This window comes from Eulemur rufifrons, chromosome 2, assembly GCF_041146395.1.
Source record: "Eulemur rufifrons isolate Redbay chromosome 2, OSU_ERuf_1, whole genome shotgun sequence".
NCBI classification, from domain to species: Eukaryota; Metazoa; Chordata; class Mammalia; order Primates; family Lemuridae; genus Eulemur; species Eulemur rufifrons.
In genome coordinates, this window is record NC_090984.1 from 101,071,467 (window position 1) to 101,089,234 (window position 17,768).

The window sequence follows — 17,768 nt, forward strand, 5'->3', positions numbered from 1 at the left end:
TCCAGCCTAGTCTCTCTCCAGCCCTGTGCCTTCTTGGTCGGAGGCAGCTGCGCTGGAGTGAGCACTCTGACTCCGAGGCCACAGCTAGGGATGTGAAGCACACAGCCTCCCCAGGACCCACGGCCAGCTCTTCAGGCCTGCAGCAAGTACCAGCCCCAGAAGCTACGTGGCCAGAGCAGAGCATGGAGAGGCCTGATCAGTGGGTGGGCGCTGCAGCCACCCTCTCTCCCTTCTACAAGCAGCTCTCAGGATGTGGGCACCTCTTGACCCCATATGGGAGAGGAGGTGAGTGAGGCCTTCCTGTCATGCCAGGCCATGACAGAAGGTTCCCAGGGCTGGGTGCTGCTGCTCCAAGCTCCCTTTCCTTATGCCCCAGAGATGGGGCCCCCAGGGACCCAGGATAAATGCCTGCACCTCTTTGAGGTGCTGTAAACACAGGGGAAAAGGGAATCCCTCAGGCATCTCCCCAGCTCGGATACCCTTGTCAGGGGTGGTCCCGGCCTCAAGCCAGGAGTCTGTGGCCGCCCGGAGTGGCTGCCTCTCTGCTGGCCCAGGCAGCGTCCCAGTGCTCTTCTGCCCCTGCTCCCTCAGGGGCCTGGCCAGTTCCTCCTCCTCGGCTTTCCTCATGGACAGGCGGATGTCTGAGCTCGAGTAGGTGTAGCCGTGGCCGGCAGGGCAGATCTCTCTGAAGGCCTCTGCAAAGCCAACAGCCAGAGGACAAGCTGAGAAATGCTGCTCCTGCAGGAAACCAGGGCCCTCCTTTCCCTCCCTTTGGGAGACAATCGTGGCAGCAGGGAGGGAGGGAGACCCAGGCTGGGATAAGCACTTCACCAAGAGGGAAGACCGAGTCTTCGGGCTTGAGGGAGGTCTACCCAGGCTGGGGAATATGGCCCCTGGCTTTGAAGAAGCCCCTTGGTGGTCAGAGCTGGGATGGGGGCAGGGCGTTACCTGTGCCAGGCAGGGGGCATTTCTCACACTTGCTGCCCCAAGCTTTGCCCACACGGCTGCAGCAGCAGATCTGCTTGGTGATCTGCTGGGCCAAAGGCAGGGCGCAGGTGCCAGGCCCCAGCGATCGGTAGCACAGTCCCTGCAGCATGGAGATGGCCTTGTCCGCTGCAACAGACATGGCACATGGGGATGGCTAGGTGGTCAGTGGGAGGGGAAAGTGCGGACGGAGGGGAGTGGATGGAGAGGTGTGGCCAGCCACAAGCACGCAGACAGGCCTGGCCACGTCTCCATCTGGAAGTCTGGATCCCTGAAAACGTTCACAAGAACTTTAGGGGGCACGTTTCAGCATCTCCTCATGTTATCTGTTTGATGAGACCCTTGACTCCCCACCCTCATGCGGAGAACCTGAGAGCAGGAAATGAGGGTGCAGCTGCTTGTCTCCTGTGCTGAGTTTACAAGTGTCTCCACAGGCCCACGTGTGCCTGGGGCTGAGGGGGCAGCAGTGTGCTCTGAGGACCACAGCATTCCTGGGAAGATGCGATGAGGTAAGAACCAAACCCCGACGGAGAGCTTTGAGGACAGGGGCCCTGTCTTGGTCATCTTTGTCACCCAGGCACCTTCCACAGTGTCTGGTGCACGTAGATGCTCAGGAAGTGCTTGTTGAACCCATGGATGGACGGCTAGATCAATGAATCAATCAAAATACTGGGGATCACAGTGAGTTTGACCTGTGTTTGGCTTAGGTCATAGCAATGCCATCACGACTGTCCTCTTTCTTGTACTTTGACATTAAAGAACAGTCTCGTGTATTAGATGAGGACGCCATGCCAGGCTGGGAGAGACAGGACTCTTAGGGGATGGGGGTGGGGCGAAGGGGACACCAAGCAATGCTGAGGAACAAATGACCCTGGGGAAGTCCCGGTCAGGACCAGGACTCAACAGACCAAGTTCAAATCCCTGTTTGACCATGAGCTATGGGCCTGGTGTTGGGAAACAGCACCATTAATGCTACAGACAGCCCTTTAAGAGAGGTCACTTGGTTGCTAAGGTCGCAGGCTGCTAAGCTCAGCAGCTGGAAGGGGCAGCTATGGCTCAGCCAGACATTAAAGCACAGGTAAGACCCCTGTGCCACTCCCTGCCCCCTAGCATAAATGAGGAAACACATGGAATAGAAATGATTACAGGAAAAAACAGAAAAAGCAGAAATTATTAATCCCAAACTTCAGAGATCCCAGAAGAGATGCTCAATGCAAAAAGTGAAGTAGTAACCATCTCTTTTCCAGCAGGGTGGGCCAGTCTATTTTTGTACATGGGGCCCAACTCCAGGTTGAGTAGCAGACACTGGCCCTGAGCATAGGGTGATGAGGTCTGGGGAAAATCACTGCTCTGGGCCTTGTCTGTGGATCTGGAGTGTCCCATCTTGCCTCCCAGCGTCCCCCAGCCCTGGTCCCCGCTGGCACTCACACACACAGCGGCTCCGAGATGGATCCAGCATGAGGCCAGGTCCGCACGTGCACAGGTAGCTGCCCCTGGTGTTCACGCACTCCGCGTCCTTGCACAGGCCCAGGGTCGAGCACTCATTGATATCTGCAGGGGTGGAGGAGATGACCAAGCACCCACCCCACCGAGGCCTGATGGAGGGGAGGGGCCGGGCAGAGACCTTTAAATACTTTCTCCAAATAAAACAACAACAACAAGAAAGCTGCCATTCACTGAATGCGATTCCTCTCTCTGGGCCTCATTTGTAAAATTGTCAGAAGGAGAAAATAAGATAAAAATTGCAAACACCTGGTCTACTAATGGCATGTAATAATGATCACAGTACTAAGAACTAACATTCATAGGGTACCTATCACATGCCACGTACTCTGCTGGGTATTTAACATACGACACCCCACTTAATTCTCACAAAACAGTTTTATCAGGTAGGTCCACATGTCCTCATTTTATAGGCAAAGGAACTGAGGCTCCAGGAGTAACTTGTCCAGAGTCACTCAGCTGGTGGGGGGCATGCTAGGACACAGGGGACACAGGTAAGGGGGACTGTGGGTTGGAGGCTGGAGAAGGGGCAGCCACATTCCTCCCATTCAGCCTTCCTCCAGAGGCCCCTGAAGCACTGTAGCAGAGCCCAAGACCCTGGGAACATGTCTGCATTGAGCTGGAGGAGGGAGGGGCCCTGGCAAGGAAGAGGAGGACAGAGGCTGGAGGAAGGTGCTGACGGGGCTGGGAAGAGGGGAGTGGGGCCCGCAGCAAGGGTGGGCAGAGGCAGAGGTTAGGGGGACACGCCTCCATGTCCTTGTGAACACCCCTGCCTTGGGCAGGCCACACACATTCCCCCAAGACCAGTGGACGCTCGTGCTATTCTTCAAACAAGGGAGGTACTCCCTTACTCCCCCCGTGATCTCAAAAATTTTCATGCTGCAAACTTCTTCCTGCTAAGGGGAAATCCCAACCCTCACACTCTGAGTTTCAAGAAGTCGAGGGCCATATTGGCGACGGCACCTCCATTGCTGATCATGATGGCAGCAGAGATGACGAGCATGAAAGGTTTGTGAGGGGCACCCTCCAACAGGCCCAGGAGACAGCATAGGCAGCCCCGTGTCATCAGAGCCACCAGCTCACCCACAGGCTTTGGGGAAACTGGCACTGAGCACAGGAATGAGCACCAAGGAGAGCTACTCCTCGGTAGGACGCCCCAGTGGGTGCTCGGGGGCTGCCGCTGAGAGCTGGGAAGGGGCACCAATCCATGTGCCTCCAGACTGTGGCCACAGTGATGTCTCTAAACACAAATTTGACCTGTCTCTCTCTGCGTGAGAAGCTTCTGGGCTCCCCATCACTTCCTAGAGAGAGCCCCTAAACCCTAACATGGTATCCAAGGCCCTCCACCATTTTCCCAAAGACTGTGGGCAAGCAGGTGACTCTGCTGACACTGGCATGCCTGTGGCATCTCCTGTGTGGACACAGGGCATGTACACAGTGTCCGCTCAGACACTCGAGCCTCCCCAAACTGTTGCTTTGCTCATGCTGTTCCCTCTGCCTGGAGAGCTTGCATCCCCTGTAGCTGGCCAACTCATACTCGTTTTTTTTTAAAGTCTTGGCTTAGGTGTCACCTCTTCTAGGAAGCCTTCTCTGATCCTCCCAGTCTGGGAAGGGTCCCCACCATGGGGGTGAGTGCTTCTTTCCATCAAGAACACTTTACTCATTGTATGAAATTGTGTAGGTGTCTGTCTTCACCTGGGCCAGGGACTGTGCCTCCTAGGTACCCCTGCCCCAAGCTTTCTTCAGGAGAAAGGAGTCTGAGGAAGCCCTGGGGGTGCTGGGCTGTCTGTGTGTGGGGTGACAGGACGCAGAAATGATTTCTAGCCCATGGATAAGAAAAGGTGCTTGGACCAGGCAAAACAGCAAGCCACTGGCCCAGCCTAGCCTGGGGTCAGGCTCCCACAGGGGCAATGGTGGGAGGCCTAGTGGACAGTGGATATGCGGAGAAATCTTTATTTTTGCCCTTGGAGGTACAACAGGGCCTTTCATATCTAAACTGTCCCTAGTGGCTTCTCCTCCTGGCAGGTTTCCCAATCTGGAGCCCCAGGAAGGGAGTCTCTTCCCACTTCCTGGCTGTGGGTTGAGGCAGTGGGAGGGAGGCCTGAGCAGCTAAAGGTGTTTAGCTGGGAAGGGTCTACAGGGGTCACCACCAACTCAGGCTGGCCTGAGTCGAAATTCTTCCATTCCAGGGAGACCAGCTCAGGAGCTGCCAGGTGTACAGGGACCAGGGTAGCCCCTCCAGACACAGCACCACGCTGCCCTAGAGAGGTACCTGGCCCATGTTCCAGGTGGGGCTAAGTGGAGATGGGAAGAGGGGAGGGGCTCGGCTCCCTTGGCTCCCTCTGTCACTCTCAAGCAAGTCCCCGACTTCTGTAGGCCCCTGGAACCAGCAGCCCCCACTGCTCCCTCAAGCTGGGGCTTAGAGGTGCCCAGTGGAGACCACTCAGGTAGCACAGACCCTCCTCCCGTCTGGGGTGGGGGCATGCCCCTGCATCAGTAGGCCTTGTCATTTCCCCTCCCCAAGCCCAGCCCCAGTCACCCTACCTTGGCAGTGAGTGAGGTTCAGTCTCTTGTACCCCTGAGGACACTCCAGCTGGCCATTTTCAATCACCGCGGAGGCTGAGGAGTGAAGATACAGACAGGTCTCACCAGAGGGCCCTCGAGCTCCTCTGTCACCCATGCTGGGAGGCAGGTACCAACTGGGCATCCAGCCCACTCAGCAGCTGAGAGCCCCAGCCCCCCAGCCATTGCCCTGGGCAGCTGTGCCTCTCGGCTGTCACCGGGCTCCTCTCAGCCCACCTTGCTTTTATTAAAAATGATACTAAGTGAAACACGCCAGGCACAGAAAGACAAATACCCTATGACCTCACTTACATGTGGAATCTACAAAAAGTGAACCTATAGGAGCAGAGAGCAGGACGGTGGTTACCAGGAGTGGGGTTGGGGAGATGTTGGTCAAAGGATACAAAATTTCAGTTAGACATAGGAAGAACAAGTTCAAGAGATCTATTGTACAACAATATAACATATTGTATATATATGGTATACTATAGCTAATAACAATATTGTATACTTGAAAATCACTGGAAGAGTAGATTTTAATAGTCACCATACACACACACAAAAGTATGTGACATAAAGCACATGTTAATTAGCATGATTTAGCCATTTCACAATGTATATTTCAGAACATCATGTTGTACACAATAAACATATACAATTTTTGTCAATTAAAAAAATTTAAATAGTAAGAAAAAATTATACTGACTATATAATACCTCACATATAGTTATAATTTATATATAGTATATATTATACTATATGCATGTTGTATAATATAACATGTGCTTGAATAGGTTTTATTTTGTTGTTTATTTTGAAATAATTATAGGTATATGGGAGATGTCTGATTGCAGATTGAGCAAGGAAATGGTTCTCAGTATTTTGATGCTAATACACGTCTTGCCTTGATTTCACAACATTCCCCCTTCCTTTACAGAGAAAAAAACCCAAACAATTGACATTAATTAAAAACAGGGAAAACATCTCCATTACTTGGGAGGGACAGACGAGTGTGTCAACCCCCGTGGAAAGCTCTAGCAGGAAGCATATTACTGACAGCCACCTGTCATCACAGAAAAAGGCAGCAAATGGGGAATACCATCTTTTTGTGAAAAAAAAAAAATAAATAAATAAAAGAATAACTCATCTTTAAGTTTGACAATTCCTTTGCCAAGAGATAGCCAGCAATTCTCAAAAGGTGCAAGCAATTTTCACAGAACTTATTCCTATGAAGTTCCCTAAAGATACCATTACACTTTAAAGGTCTTGTTTGACAAAGCTAGCCGCAGGATGACTTCCTGTAGCAATGTGTCTTCTTCTGGCTTTGACTTCTTTGTGCAATAGCTCGTCTGGGACACTATACATACAGCACTCTCCATCGCTGCGAACTTACCCCAATTCTGCTTTATTACAGTTGTAGCATTGGTGGCTACACTTCAGAATGGTTTGGTACAGCTTAATTTCATCCAAGAAATCATTTACCATTGAGAATATGTGTTCACTGGTTCATCCTTTAGTGGCTTACAAAAAGATAGTTCTTCATATATTTTATTGTTGAAATGGATTCTTGCAAGTACCAAGAGACATACTAGAAATATCTATACTTCTGTCCAATTGTACAGCAAAGTTTTAGTGTCTTGGTGTTTTAAAATGTTTTTCTAATCAAGATAGCTTTTATTTCATCATTAGCTGCTATCCCTGGGCACATTATACACATAAGGCAAAGTCTGTTATTAATGACAGCACATATAACTCTATATTTCATGTTGCCTTCTTGTTCATTTGGATCCTGTGGTACTTTTGGGTCATATCTGATCGGTTATAATTATTTTTACCTCGTACTATGGCTAATGACATGCTAGAGGTCCCCTGAGAAGTGTCAGCACTGCATTTTTAATGACTGCTTACAATTATGTTATTCACACTATTTTGAGTCCACAGTTTCTTTGCAGGAATTTTTTCAAGACATTTCTTCATTTTGTGAGGTTTGGTTTAGTTAACACTAGACAACATAACTGAAAAGTCCAGTAAACTGAGCGCTGTGAAATGCGCTATGTTGTAATATGCCAAAGACAAACATAAGGAGATGCCACATTTTCCTGGAATCCCCACTCTTCCCTGAGGACACACTGTGTGCCAAACAGGACATGTGACGGTCTGACATATGGACAGACCAAGTGAGGACAGGAACTGGTAACACTTAGTTTTTTTTTTTTAAGATTGAAAAATGTAAATTGAAGTTCTAATATTTTTTCCTGCCCTGGACTGTCTTGCTCCGGTTTGCACGCTCCACCGTGGGGACTGGGCTCTAGCCTAGAAGACCACTCGTACGGAGACACTCACGGATTCCGAAAATGCTGAGGTTGAGATGGAAAGATGAGAGCGAGGCTGGAAAATGTGCATGTCCCTGGCGTGGGGCCTTGTGGTATGAACTGAGGACAGAGAGGAGGGAAGAAAGAGAGGAAGTTGTCTGGAGGAACGCAGATAGCAGGCTGATTGGATGCAGCCCGTGAACATTATGAAGAGCAGAAGGTGGGAAAGGGTAACGCAAGGCTGCTGCCAGAGGGCCGAGGAATAATGCCAAGTTAGCATTTATACGATCCAGAGTTGCAAGGCCACAGGCGCATACTGTCCTGTCTGTTTCTCACAACAGTGACCCTGTAAGGCCGGGATCATTGTCTCTATTTTACAGAGGTGGGTGGGGAGAGGCCGGCCAGGGCAGCATCACCTCTCTAGATTTCAAGAGGGAGAAGTTAGGCAGAAGGTCTTTGCTTCTTTAATGGTCAGGAGAAAAGGGTGGAGAGTTTGGATTAGAACAGGGAGCAAGAGTGGAACCAACCAGTTGCTGGCACCTGCAGAAAACTGAGAGAACCTGAGGAATGTGTTAAGCTGAAAGGACCTGGGTTCATTCATTAGTCTGGATGTATACTTTTTCTAGAAAGAAAAAGTATGGTAAGGGGACCAAAAAGTTGGTAAGGGGACTCTGCCCGCTTGCTGGCTTGAAGAGAATGTGAAGGCAGGCTGCTAGAGGGAAATAAATGCCAAGCCACTGTCTCTAGTGAGGCTCCCATTTTTGCAAACAACCTCCCCTACGACTCTGAACCAGGGCCAGCAGTGCCCTTCCTCACCCCTGCCAGAGGCAGTCTATAAGGGGCTAGTTCACAGCTTCTGTAAGAGCAAGGATAGTGTCCAATCTAGAAAAATCAGCTTAAATCTCCTTGGGAGAAGGAAAGCAGAAGTGTAGACGATCATGTGGCTCAGCAGCCAGTGAACTGTGTTATTCACGGTGATGTGAGAAGGCAGGTGACACCTGTCGCTGACCCTGCCACCCACACCAGGTGCCCTTCCCCAGGTGCCCCACCACACGTAGGCCCACCTGAGCCATGGTACTTAACGTGGTGTGTTGTGACTGCCTGTTTGTCCATTTCCCCACTACCCTGCAGCTACATGAGGACAAGGACCTTGTTTTCTCCATTATTGCTGTCTCTAGTGCCAAGCGTGGCACCTGGAGCAGTATGGGGACAAATAATAATAATAGCAAACGCTAAAGTGGCACTTAGTATGGACCAGGCCCTGTTATAAAGGCTTTCCAGGTACTAACTTATTTAATTCTCACAACAGCCCTTGGAGGTACTTACTAATATTATCCCCCATTTGCTGGATGAGCAAACTGAGGCATAGAGAGGTGAGGAAACAAGCCCAGCTGGTGGATAGAGCTGAGATTAAGCACCCAGGCAGTCTGGCTGCAGAGGAGAAATTCTGAACCGTTCTCTCCACTGTCTGCCGAGCAGGGGACTCACAACCCTTCCTAGGACACCCCCTCCCCTGCCCTGTTTCCAAGGGATGGAGAGAGAATAGAAATAAAATGTCAGGATACTCAGAAGGAGGTCAGAAGAACTAATCAGATGCTTGACAAGTGCTCCATGCTGTGTATAACCAAAGTGCCATGTGGAGTTGACAAAGGACATCAGGAAGAAGCTGTCCTACACCTCATGGCGCCTTAGCCAGATCAAGGATATGACAAGGGGTCAGAGAGGAGAGAATTTGCGTGATTTGGAGAGGGAGAGTGGCTAACCTGTGATTGCTGCAAGGAGACACCTGGGGAGCTGTGTCACCCTTGCCATTGGGACTCTCAGACCGGAGAAAACCAGAGCAGCTGGGATCAGTTGGGATCGACCTGAACCCCAAGGAGTCTGAACACCACAAAATGCTATGAAGTGTGTAGCTCAGACATGGGTCACTTTCCTGCTAAGAACACTGAGGCCATGTGGACTTCTGGCCCCAACCTCAGCCCTATCCACCCACTGCTGCACCTCGGTTGTTCCTAGACTGGGGACAGAAGCAGAGGCTGCCCTGGCTGCAGGCTGCCCCTGCCTAGCTAATTCCCAAGGAGGTCTCGGCAAAGGCAAACTAATTTCTTGAGACAGTTTTGGCCCCAACTCCATGAGCAGAGTTGGGAGGAGATGGTGAAGACATGTGTCTGGCCACAGGGCTGTTTACAAGCTGTGCAGATCTCAGCTTGTGATGACAGGTGCCTGCAGCAGGCAGATGTGGAGGGTCCCCGCCGCACACCCCCTCTGCCCAGGGAACAGACACACACATGCCCCATGAGGCTGCGCTCAGTGCCACAGGCATGGGAGCAGGCTGGAGCCTGGGCCCCCTTGCCTTGCAGACCTCAGCAGGGTACGCTGGAGAGAAAGTTCCACTCCCCCAGTAGACCCACATCTAATTCCTGGCTCCACTCTAACCAGCGGTGTGACCTGGGGCACATTCCTTAACCTCTTTCAGCCTGAATTTTTTCATCTGTAGAAGTGGGGACAGAAACTCAGTTCGTGGGGGTGTTGTGGGATTAGCTCTGCTGAAACAGGGAATGTCAGACTGACCCTAGCACGATGCCTGGCCTGGCCCTATAGGTCCTTCCTTCCTTCTTTCCTCCTTCCCTCCCTCCCAGCAACAGCCTCAAGGACAATATGCTGGCCCTCACTAGCCGGATGAATTTGGGCAGGTTACTCAACTTCTCTGAGCCTGGTTTTCTTATCAGTAAAAGGGAGATGACAAGTCCTTCCTATGGGGTTATTGTGAACACTAAACAAGCATGTAAAACTCTAAGCACAATGCTTGCCACATTTTTGGTAATTATCACAATGTCCGTTATTCAGATTTTCCTCCTGGGTGAGGTGCCAGTGGGTCCCCCAGTGATTATGACATTCCACCAAGGAGGGCCTCTGACTGCTGCCCCGGAGTGGGATAGAACCGAAGGCCCCACAAGCTGGAGAGGGGTCTGCTCCGACCCCTGGCTCAGACAGGTGTCACTCAGCCACCCCCGCCCCAGCCCCTCCTGAGCCCTCCAGGCCAGAGGTGCCACGTGGCAGTGACACCCACCACTGTTGGGGTAGGGAGGGTGCTCACTCAAGCCTGAGGCACAGTCCCCAGGAGGCTTCAACTCCCTTGGAAGAAGCTCTCAGAACATCTCTGAGCCAAAGAGACACTGCCCTTTCAGGCTGATAAGTGGAATTCTGGAAATCGCATTTCTTTAGGGTAGGGGACTGGGCGTCTCCCCCAGAGTCCTGGAGAACAGGAGCCCCACCCCAGCATAGCTGTTCCCCAAGCTGGGGTCCTCTGGTGTAGCAAACGCCTGAGCCGAGTGCACAAGACACAGCACAGGGTGGTGAATCACAGAGCGGTGGGGAGAGGGGTCTGCAGGCAGATAGACCTGGGGTTTCAGGCCAATTTCTTCTTTGTAAAATGGAGATAATAGCATCCAATGCCTGGAAATATTGTTAGGATGCAACGAAATGAGAAAAATGAGAAAGCATCGAGCAGGGTGCCTGGCACTTGTAAGTGCTCTGAATAAACGGTTGCTAATGACAACGATGGTGATAACGATGATGTTGCTGCTGTGACCTGCCCTAAGGCTCTCTGCTTGAACCTCCCCTCATGCCCCCATCACCCTCACAGACACACCCTCCCCCGGGGCTGGCATCACAGGGCTACACCTGTGACCCTCCTCATGGCCAAAGGTCAGAACCAAAGCAGAGCAAAGCTTTCTTTCTGTTGAGGGTTTCAAATAAATTTTCAAACAGATATACATACAAACGCCCATTCCCTCAAAAATCAATTTCCTTCCCCAACTCCTTTGAAACCCTGTTCTTGGTAGGCACACTCCTTGTGATCAGGAGCTCTGTACTTCTAGGCATGACCCCTTTTATTGCTGGGCACCTGCAGTTTATAATAAGTGGTCCTTTGAGCTCAGTTCCAAGTTGAGTTGCTTACCAGAAACATCACACATTGGCTTTTTATCTCCAGAACCCCATGGAACAAGTACACACCCTTCTCCCTAGGGTAATTCTTTCATCACATCTCTTAACTCTTAGGCCTGGGCTATGTGTTGCTAACCTGCCTGTCTATTCAACCCCAATCTTCTTGACAGACATTGTCCTTTGTGCATGAGTAACTCATGAAATATAATCCTGGTATGCATTCTCTTGGCTACCAAATTCTGGTCTAGTATCCTGAGTTTTGTTTCCTTTGGGCAGTCGCAGGTCTCCCCAGAAGGATTGGGAGGATCTTGGTCAGTTGAGAATCAGACACATTGTGGTTTGAATCCTCACTCCACCTGTCCTAGCTGTGTGACCTTGGACAAGTTCCTCAGCCTCTCTGAGCTTCGTCTTCCTCATCCATCAAACGGTGTTAAAGAGCCTTAGCTTGCAGGTGGCTGCACAAATGAGATGAGACAATACAGGTGAAGGGCCCAGCATAATGTAGAAGTTCAGTAACTGGCAGCTATTTTTGACGTAAGAAGAAAAGACGCAGAATTCCCTGAAGGAGCAGAGTAAGAGAATCAGCTCCCCTGGAGACACAGGGGAGGTGTGGGTTCTGAGGTGAACTCAGCCCCCACCCCAGGCAGATGGAAAGATGATCTCGTGGCAAACAGCTGGAGCCCACCACTGCGGGCCCCGAGCCCTGTGCCAGCCCCGCCTGTCCCAGCAAAGGGGCCTTGGGGTTGACATAGCCAGTGCCAAGCCAGATGGGGCCATGGCCAACTTTCCAGTCAACCCAGATGTCTGTCTTTCTCAGATGCAAACTCAAAAATGTGGCCTCAATCAAAGTGGCTTTTGAAAGCCGTGTGTTCTGCAGACTCTGGCAGGAGAACTGAAGAGGCTCTGAGCTACAACCTTCGCTAAGTCCCAACGGATCAGGGAGACATGGCTCAGGCTAAGTCCTGGGAGGTCAGCTGGGCACACGCTGCATCTGTCACTTGGAGTGAAGGGAAGAGAGGGGAACCGTGGTCTAGGTCAACTCTCTGAGCCACTTCTCCATAAAAGGGGGCTCTGTAGAATCTTCTGGAATCTTCTGTGCCATGCAACTGAGACTTCAAGGCAGTCCTTCTCCATGTTAGAAATAGCGGCATTCTTCAAGGACCAACTTCAGCAGTCCAACACAGAGCCTCAAAAGCCAAGAGGTGTTTGAGGGAAAGCCGGGCAGTCACATGGTTCGCAGGCTACTCACTGTCACTCCCGTCGCCTCGTTGGGAATGACAGGCATAGCCTGTCACCCCGAGAGGCATAGCTGTATTTTAAACAGAGGCTCAGAGAGGCAAAGCCACGAGGGCAGAGGATGTTCTAGAACCCACAAGTCCTGCCTGTCTTGCCAGCCATTCCCAAACCCGTCCCGGCAGCCTGTCTTTCCTTCCTCTGCTTCCCGTGCAGGTGCTCGCTTGCCGTGCCTCCTGAGAGAGGCACCCCACCCTAGCCCCAGGCTCGGGTGTGGAGCTGGGTGCCTGGCACCCTGTCAACACAAACAAGGTTCCCCAACGTCTTGCCCTTTCTCTACACAATGCCCAGCTGCACTTTCATGTGTTTTAAATGTTTACGTTACCCTAGTTTTTGTTATTTCTTGCTCGGTGTGCTGGAATGCTTGACATTCCAGGGTCTGTACCCTGGTGCCCAGCTTGCTGAGATGTGCTGAACATGGTGGAGGAGGGGTGGGGACAAAGGCTGAGCCTTGGATGTGTGTGTGTGGGGGGTACAGTTTGTGTTCTGCACGCACGTGCGCATGTGGGGGCAACTGACCCACAGGGCTCTGCTGCCATACCCACCGCCTCTGGGCTCCAGGCCCTGCCTGAACGGAGCTAACCAGCTCTATTGGGAGCAGGGTCCTTGGGCATCAGGTGGGCTGAGCTCTTGAGGCTGGCACACAGGTGGGACCAGGAGTGGGGCAAGGGGTGGGTAGACAGACCCCAAAGCACAAACTCTAGCCTTTTCTCCTGTTCCAGCCCTTCCAAGTGAGGGCTCCTCCACACCCAAAACTGATTCCGAGATCTGGGCTCGTGGTTGCTGTGCCTGTCAGCCCTGGGTGAGGGGGATGGGCCCAGGATCCTCCATGCGGCAGCCATCCCTGGCATGGACCTCACAGCCTGCATCTCTGCATCCCTAATGGGCTCTGGTGCCCTGGACAGGCAGGGCCCTCTGCTCCCACTCTCTGCTGAAATCCTGTAAGTGCTGGATATGACGTTTAAATGAAGAATCCAGAGTGGCTTCACCTTCATTCCCACTAATGTCGCCTGATAGGTCTCTGGCCACTAACATCACTGTCAAGTTGGCCTAGTGAATTGAAGAGGGGATACTGATCTCAGGGACCCTGCAGGACCCTAAGTGCTATCCCTCCACCCAGAGGGCTGCATCTCGAGGGCTCAGGACCATGCTTGGCGGCCAAACCTCAGATACCTTAGGGCCTGAAAACTTTCTCAGAGGGAAGGTTCCAAGAGGGGCCCAGACCTCAGCTGTGAGGAAGACAGGAGGTTGAACCCAGCAGTGAAGCAGGATCCTCAGGAGGCCCCTTCCAGAACCCTGTTTCTCAGCTGCATCACTCCACTCCATTCCTGTGCCACCCACAGCTGCCGGCAGCTGAGCCCATTCTTCCCCTTCATTGTTTCGCAGACTCCGGAGGCAACACCATGAGAGCTTCCAGGCCCCGAGACAAGGAGGAGAAAATTCTAAGGCTACTCTTGAATTGCCACTTGGATGAAACCTCACTGCTTCCATCCAGAGAAGCCAGCTCCCTCCTAGGACAGCCCGACTGGGTCAGCAGCAGCAGGTATCGGACGCCTCTCAGAGGGGTGATGGGGCAAAGGGGGAGAGACCCGCCTACTAGTCTGAATGAGCCAGCTCTTGGGAACCAGAACCTGCCCAGACAAGGGTCTTGGAAGCCCTGACCCCACCTAACACTCTGACATGCCTGCTTTCCTGCAGGACAGCCAGGGCTGGGCAAGGCCTAGCAAGAGGCACACTGTGCTCCAGAAAATGTCGTTTCCTCTCTTGGTCTCACCTGCATATGCAATTTCCTTGAGTTGTTAAACTCTTCCCCACCTCTCTGACTGTCTTATCCCTGATCATTCTTGGAGACTCATCTTGGGTGTCACCTTCTCTAAGGAGCTTTCTCTGATCCATCAGCTTGAGCTAGGGCCCCCGTCCCATGCTACATAGATGTGGAGGTTGTGCACTGCACAAAAGCACCACATCTAATGGAATCATTGGCATCCTGCATCTGTATATGTATGAAGATGGTTCTGAATAAATGCAAGGGGCATCTTTTTCCAGTTTGCACAAAGGTGCTACAGGACCAACGAGTGGCCCGGGTTCTGCTGCCTGTGTTTCCATGGCATTCAGCACTCGCCTCGTCACTGTACTGGCCTCTCTATTTCTGAGGCCCCCCAGCTGCCTATGGCCCCCCACTAGACTGCAAGCTTGGGGAGGGGAGGCATTGTTTTGACCCCATTCTCCAAAGTCTGTCCAGGGCCTGCACACTATGGGCACTTGAGATGGGGGCTTGGCCAACGCAAATATTCGTTCACTGAATAGAATGTGGGATACAGAAGTTTCAAGAGTCTTTCTGGTGGGAAGGAGAAAGGCAAACAAGGAAAGAAGAAAAAGCAGCAGAAACATCTCCGGCCTGCAGGGAGACGCTGAGCAGTTAGTTCAAAGCACACCTGGTGGGGCATTTGCTTTCCCCTTTCTGGAGGGGCAGTTTCAAACAATAACAGTGATGACTCTAGTCATAGCTACAGTGCATTGACCTAACGCTGAGCACACGCATCGTCTCATTTATTCTCCACGGCAGCCCTGCGAGGCTGGCACTCTTACTCTCTCCATTTCACAGGTCAGGAGACTGAGGCAGAGCTGGGACTGGTACTTGGTATGTGCCGGACACTCAAATCTGGGAGCTGAATCCTACCCTTTGCTGCTTCACCAAAAATTCTGTCACACTGTGAAACCGTCTGCACTTATTTTTACTTTGGAAAATGTAGTCACTGCCCCACAGCCGAGTCTGATGTTGGGAACAGCCCTGTCCCTCCCTCCCTCCCTCCCTCCCACCTTTGGGCTCCTGTCCAGCCCCTCCCCAAAGCCGACTCACCAAGCCGACTGCTCATAGGCAAAGGAAATACGCACCAGTCCCAGGCCCAGAAATGAGGCGTGGAGGGGAAGACAGACCAAGCAGGCAGAGCCATGCCCAGGCACAGGCACCTGGTCACCCCTCTCCCAACTGCAAGACCAAGACCTATGACAACAGCATGAATGGGCGTTTTACTCACTCCTGAACTCTCTGTGCTTGGCACACATGAGGCACCTGGTGAGTATTTGCTGAATGAATGAATGAATGAATGAATATATGTTAGTTTTTCCTGCCATCCAAAAGAGGGCAAGGAACTGGGGTTCCCATACCCCAAGGCTAAAGACATTCTGGGATAGACACTCAACCCTGATTCAAAGACAGAGAGGCCAGAACAGGAGGTGAGGAGGTTAGGAGGAGGCCTGGGGGCCCCACCAGCTAAAGAATGAGGGAAACACTGAGTCACCACATCAAGACCTCCAGGCCCCTGACACCTGGGCAGGGGTGTATACAGGGACACCAGATGGGATCCCTAAAATCTGAGCAAGAACCACAGCAAGAAGGAGCAGCCCTTCACAGGCAATCAGATGGAGCAGTGGCGGGGGTGGCGGGGGGCAGGCTGCACCAGCAGAGGCGGAGCCAGGTGAGCTGCTGGGAGCCTGGGTGCCAGCCACAAACCCCTCCAGGCAGATCTGGGAAGTCTGCACACTTTACCAGCCTGTCCTAGCTGCCTGGCCTCCGAAACCCTGGAGGGGAAACCCTGGCAGCAGAGGCCAGGCCCTGGGAGAGCTTCCCCCATAGTCACCCAGCACTCACCTGGTCTGGGTGGGCATGGGACACACGAGGTCACCCCCCAGAAGGCTCCCACACTGCCACAGCAGTCCTCTTGGGCAGTCAGCTCCAGCAGTGGGTTGGCACACTGGAAAAGAGGTCATGGACACCTGTGACCCTTTCTTCTCTCCCCTGCTGTGCACAGATGTCCCAGGAAAGCCTGGGACACAGAGCTCACTCCCCGCATTCTGCCAGAGGATACCTTTTTGGGTGGGAGAAGGGAGTCAGCCAATGTCCTGGAAGAGGGCAGAGAAATCTGCAGTCCACTCTGCCAGACCCCAACCTTTGTGTTTGCAGGTGGGACACCCCAGACACAAGATCTGTCCTGTGCCAGTCTGCAAACCACCCCCCCCTCCACAGACTCAGCGCATAGACAGAGGGTCCCAGAGGACAGGCTTCCCCTGTGGAACTCCAGGGTCACCCACAGTGTGGGCCCTCCCTGTGCATAGGGCCTCAGGCTCAGGGACACCACAAACTGGGAGACCAGGGAGGATCCGGGAACTTGGGGTCCTTATTCCTTAGCCATCTCACCTCCTCCAGTTCCCTAACTTCAGAAGGGGTTTCTGGAAACACCAAACAGCAGCCCCAAGAAAAACCATCCGGGGTCTGGTCTAACCTCTATTCTTGGGTTCCTGGCCTCAGAAAAGCTCACTTGCCTTCCCACAGAAACTGTGGATGCCTCCAGTGGGGAAGGGAGTGCCTCTCATCTTTGTACTGCCCGGGCTTTGGTGTATTAACTTCCATTTGCTAATTCCACTTCTCTTGACCTCAGTCTCAACTGGATTCCAGGCTCTTTCTTGCCGGATCCTAACAGCCCTACTGTCTGTGCACTGGGAGATCCTAGGCTCGGCTCTCAGAGAGCCCAGGATTTAGCAGGACCAAGCTCTAGGCTGTCTTCGCCTGAGGATGCTGGTGACAGCTCCTCCAGAGGGGATCTTCCCTGGGTCCTGTTCCACATGCCTGGTAGGAGGCCCAGCCTCTCCATACTTGGGCAATTTTATGCCCTGGGTTTTCCCACCTGGGAAGTGGGAGACTCTGCGGACACTCACGTTCCATAAGAACAAGGAGGACAGAGAGCAGGAGAAGGGTGGAGTGGGGGCAGTCGCTGTTCTGGAAGGCTCCAGGGCGGAGGCAGGAGCCGCTTTCTCACCTGTCCGTTCACAGCACCCAGGTAGCACCGGCCCAGCAGCCCCCGAGGCCTGGGTGCCGTGGGGGGCAATGGCCGAGGGGACTCTCCAGGCCAAGCAGGGATGCTGTTGCTGTCCAAGAGGCTGTGGCCAGGGCCGGCGGGGAGCCGGGGCGGAGGTCTGGTCTCCACGCTGTTCTCCTCCAGGGCCTCCGCCTCAGCCCGCACCCGAGCCACCTGGTGGATCTGCACGGAGGCCTCGGGCGGGTGGTGAATGTGCACCTTCACCAAGGAGGGGTTCACAGAGGCTGGGCACAGGGGCTGGGTTAGAGCCAGGGAAGTGGGGCCCCACCCTCACTTTCCCACCTCTGAG

At 52.7% G+C, this 17,768-nt stretch overlaps 1 protein-coding gene across 1 annotated transcript in view; it reads right to left on the bottom strand.

Moving 5' to 3' along the window:
• The window catches only part of LTBP2 (latent transforming growth factor beta binding protein 2), a 94,112-nt gene that overhangs the window by 25,911 nt on the left and 50,433 nt on the right, over positions 1-17,768 (bottom strand). Inside the window, exons 9-14 of the mRNA XM_069465118.1 lie at positions 17,420-17,703; positions 16,255-16,357; positions 5,032-5,106; positions 2,413-2,535; positions 949-1,113; positions 480-695 (exon numbers count right to left, since the gene is read on the bottom strand). Coding sequence (XP_069321219.1) covers positions 480-695; positions 949-1,113; positions 2,413-2,535; positions 5,032-5,106; positions 16,255-16,357; positions 17,420-17,703 — 966 coding nt within the window. The remainder of the gene's footprint in view (positions 1-479; positions 696-948; positions 1,114-2,412; positions 2,536-5,031; positions 5,107-16,254; positions 16,358-17,419; positions 17,704-17,768) is intronic.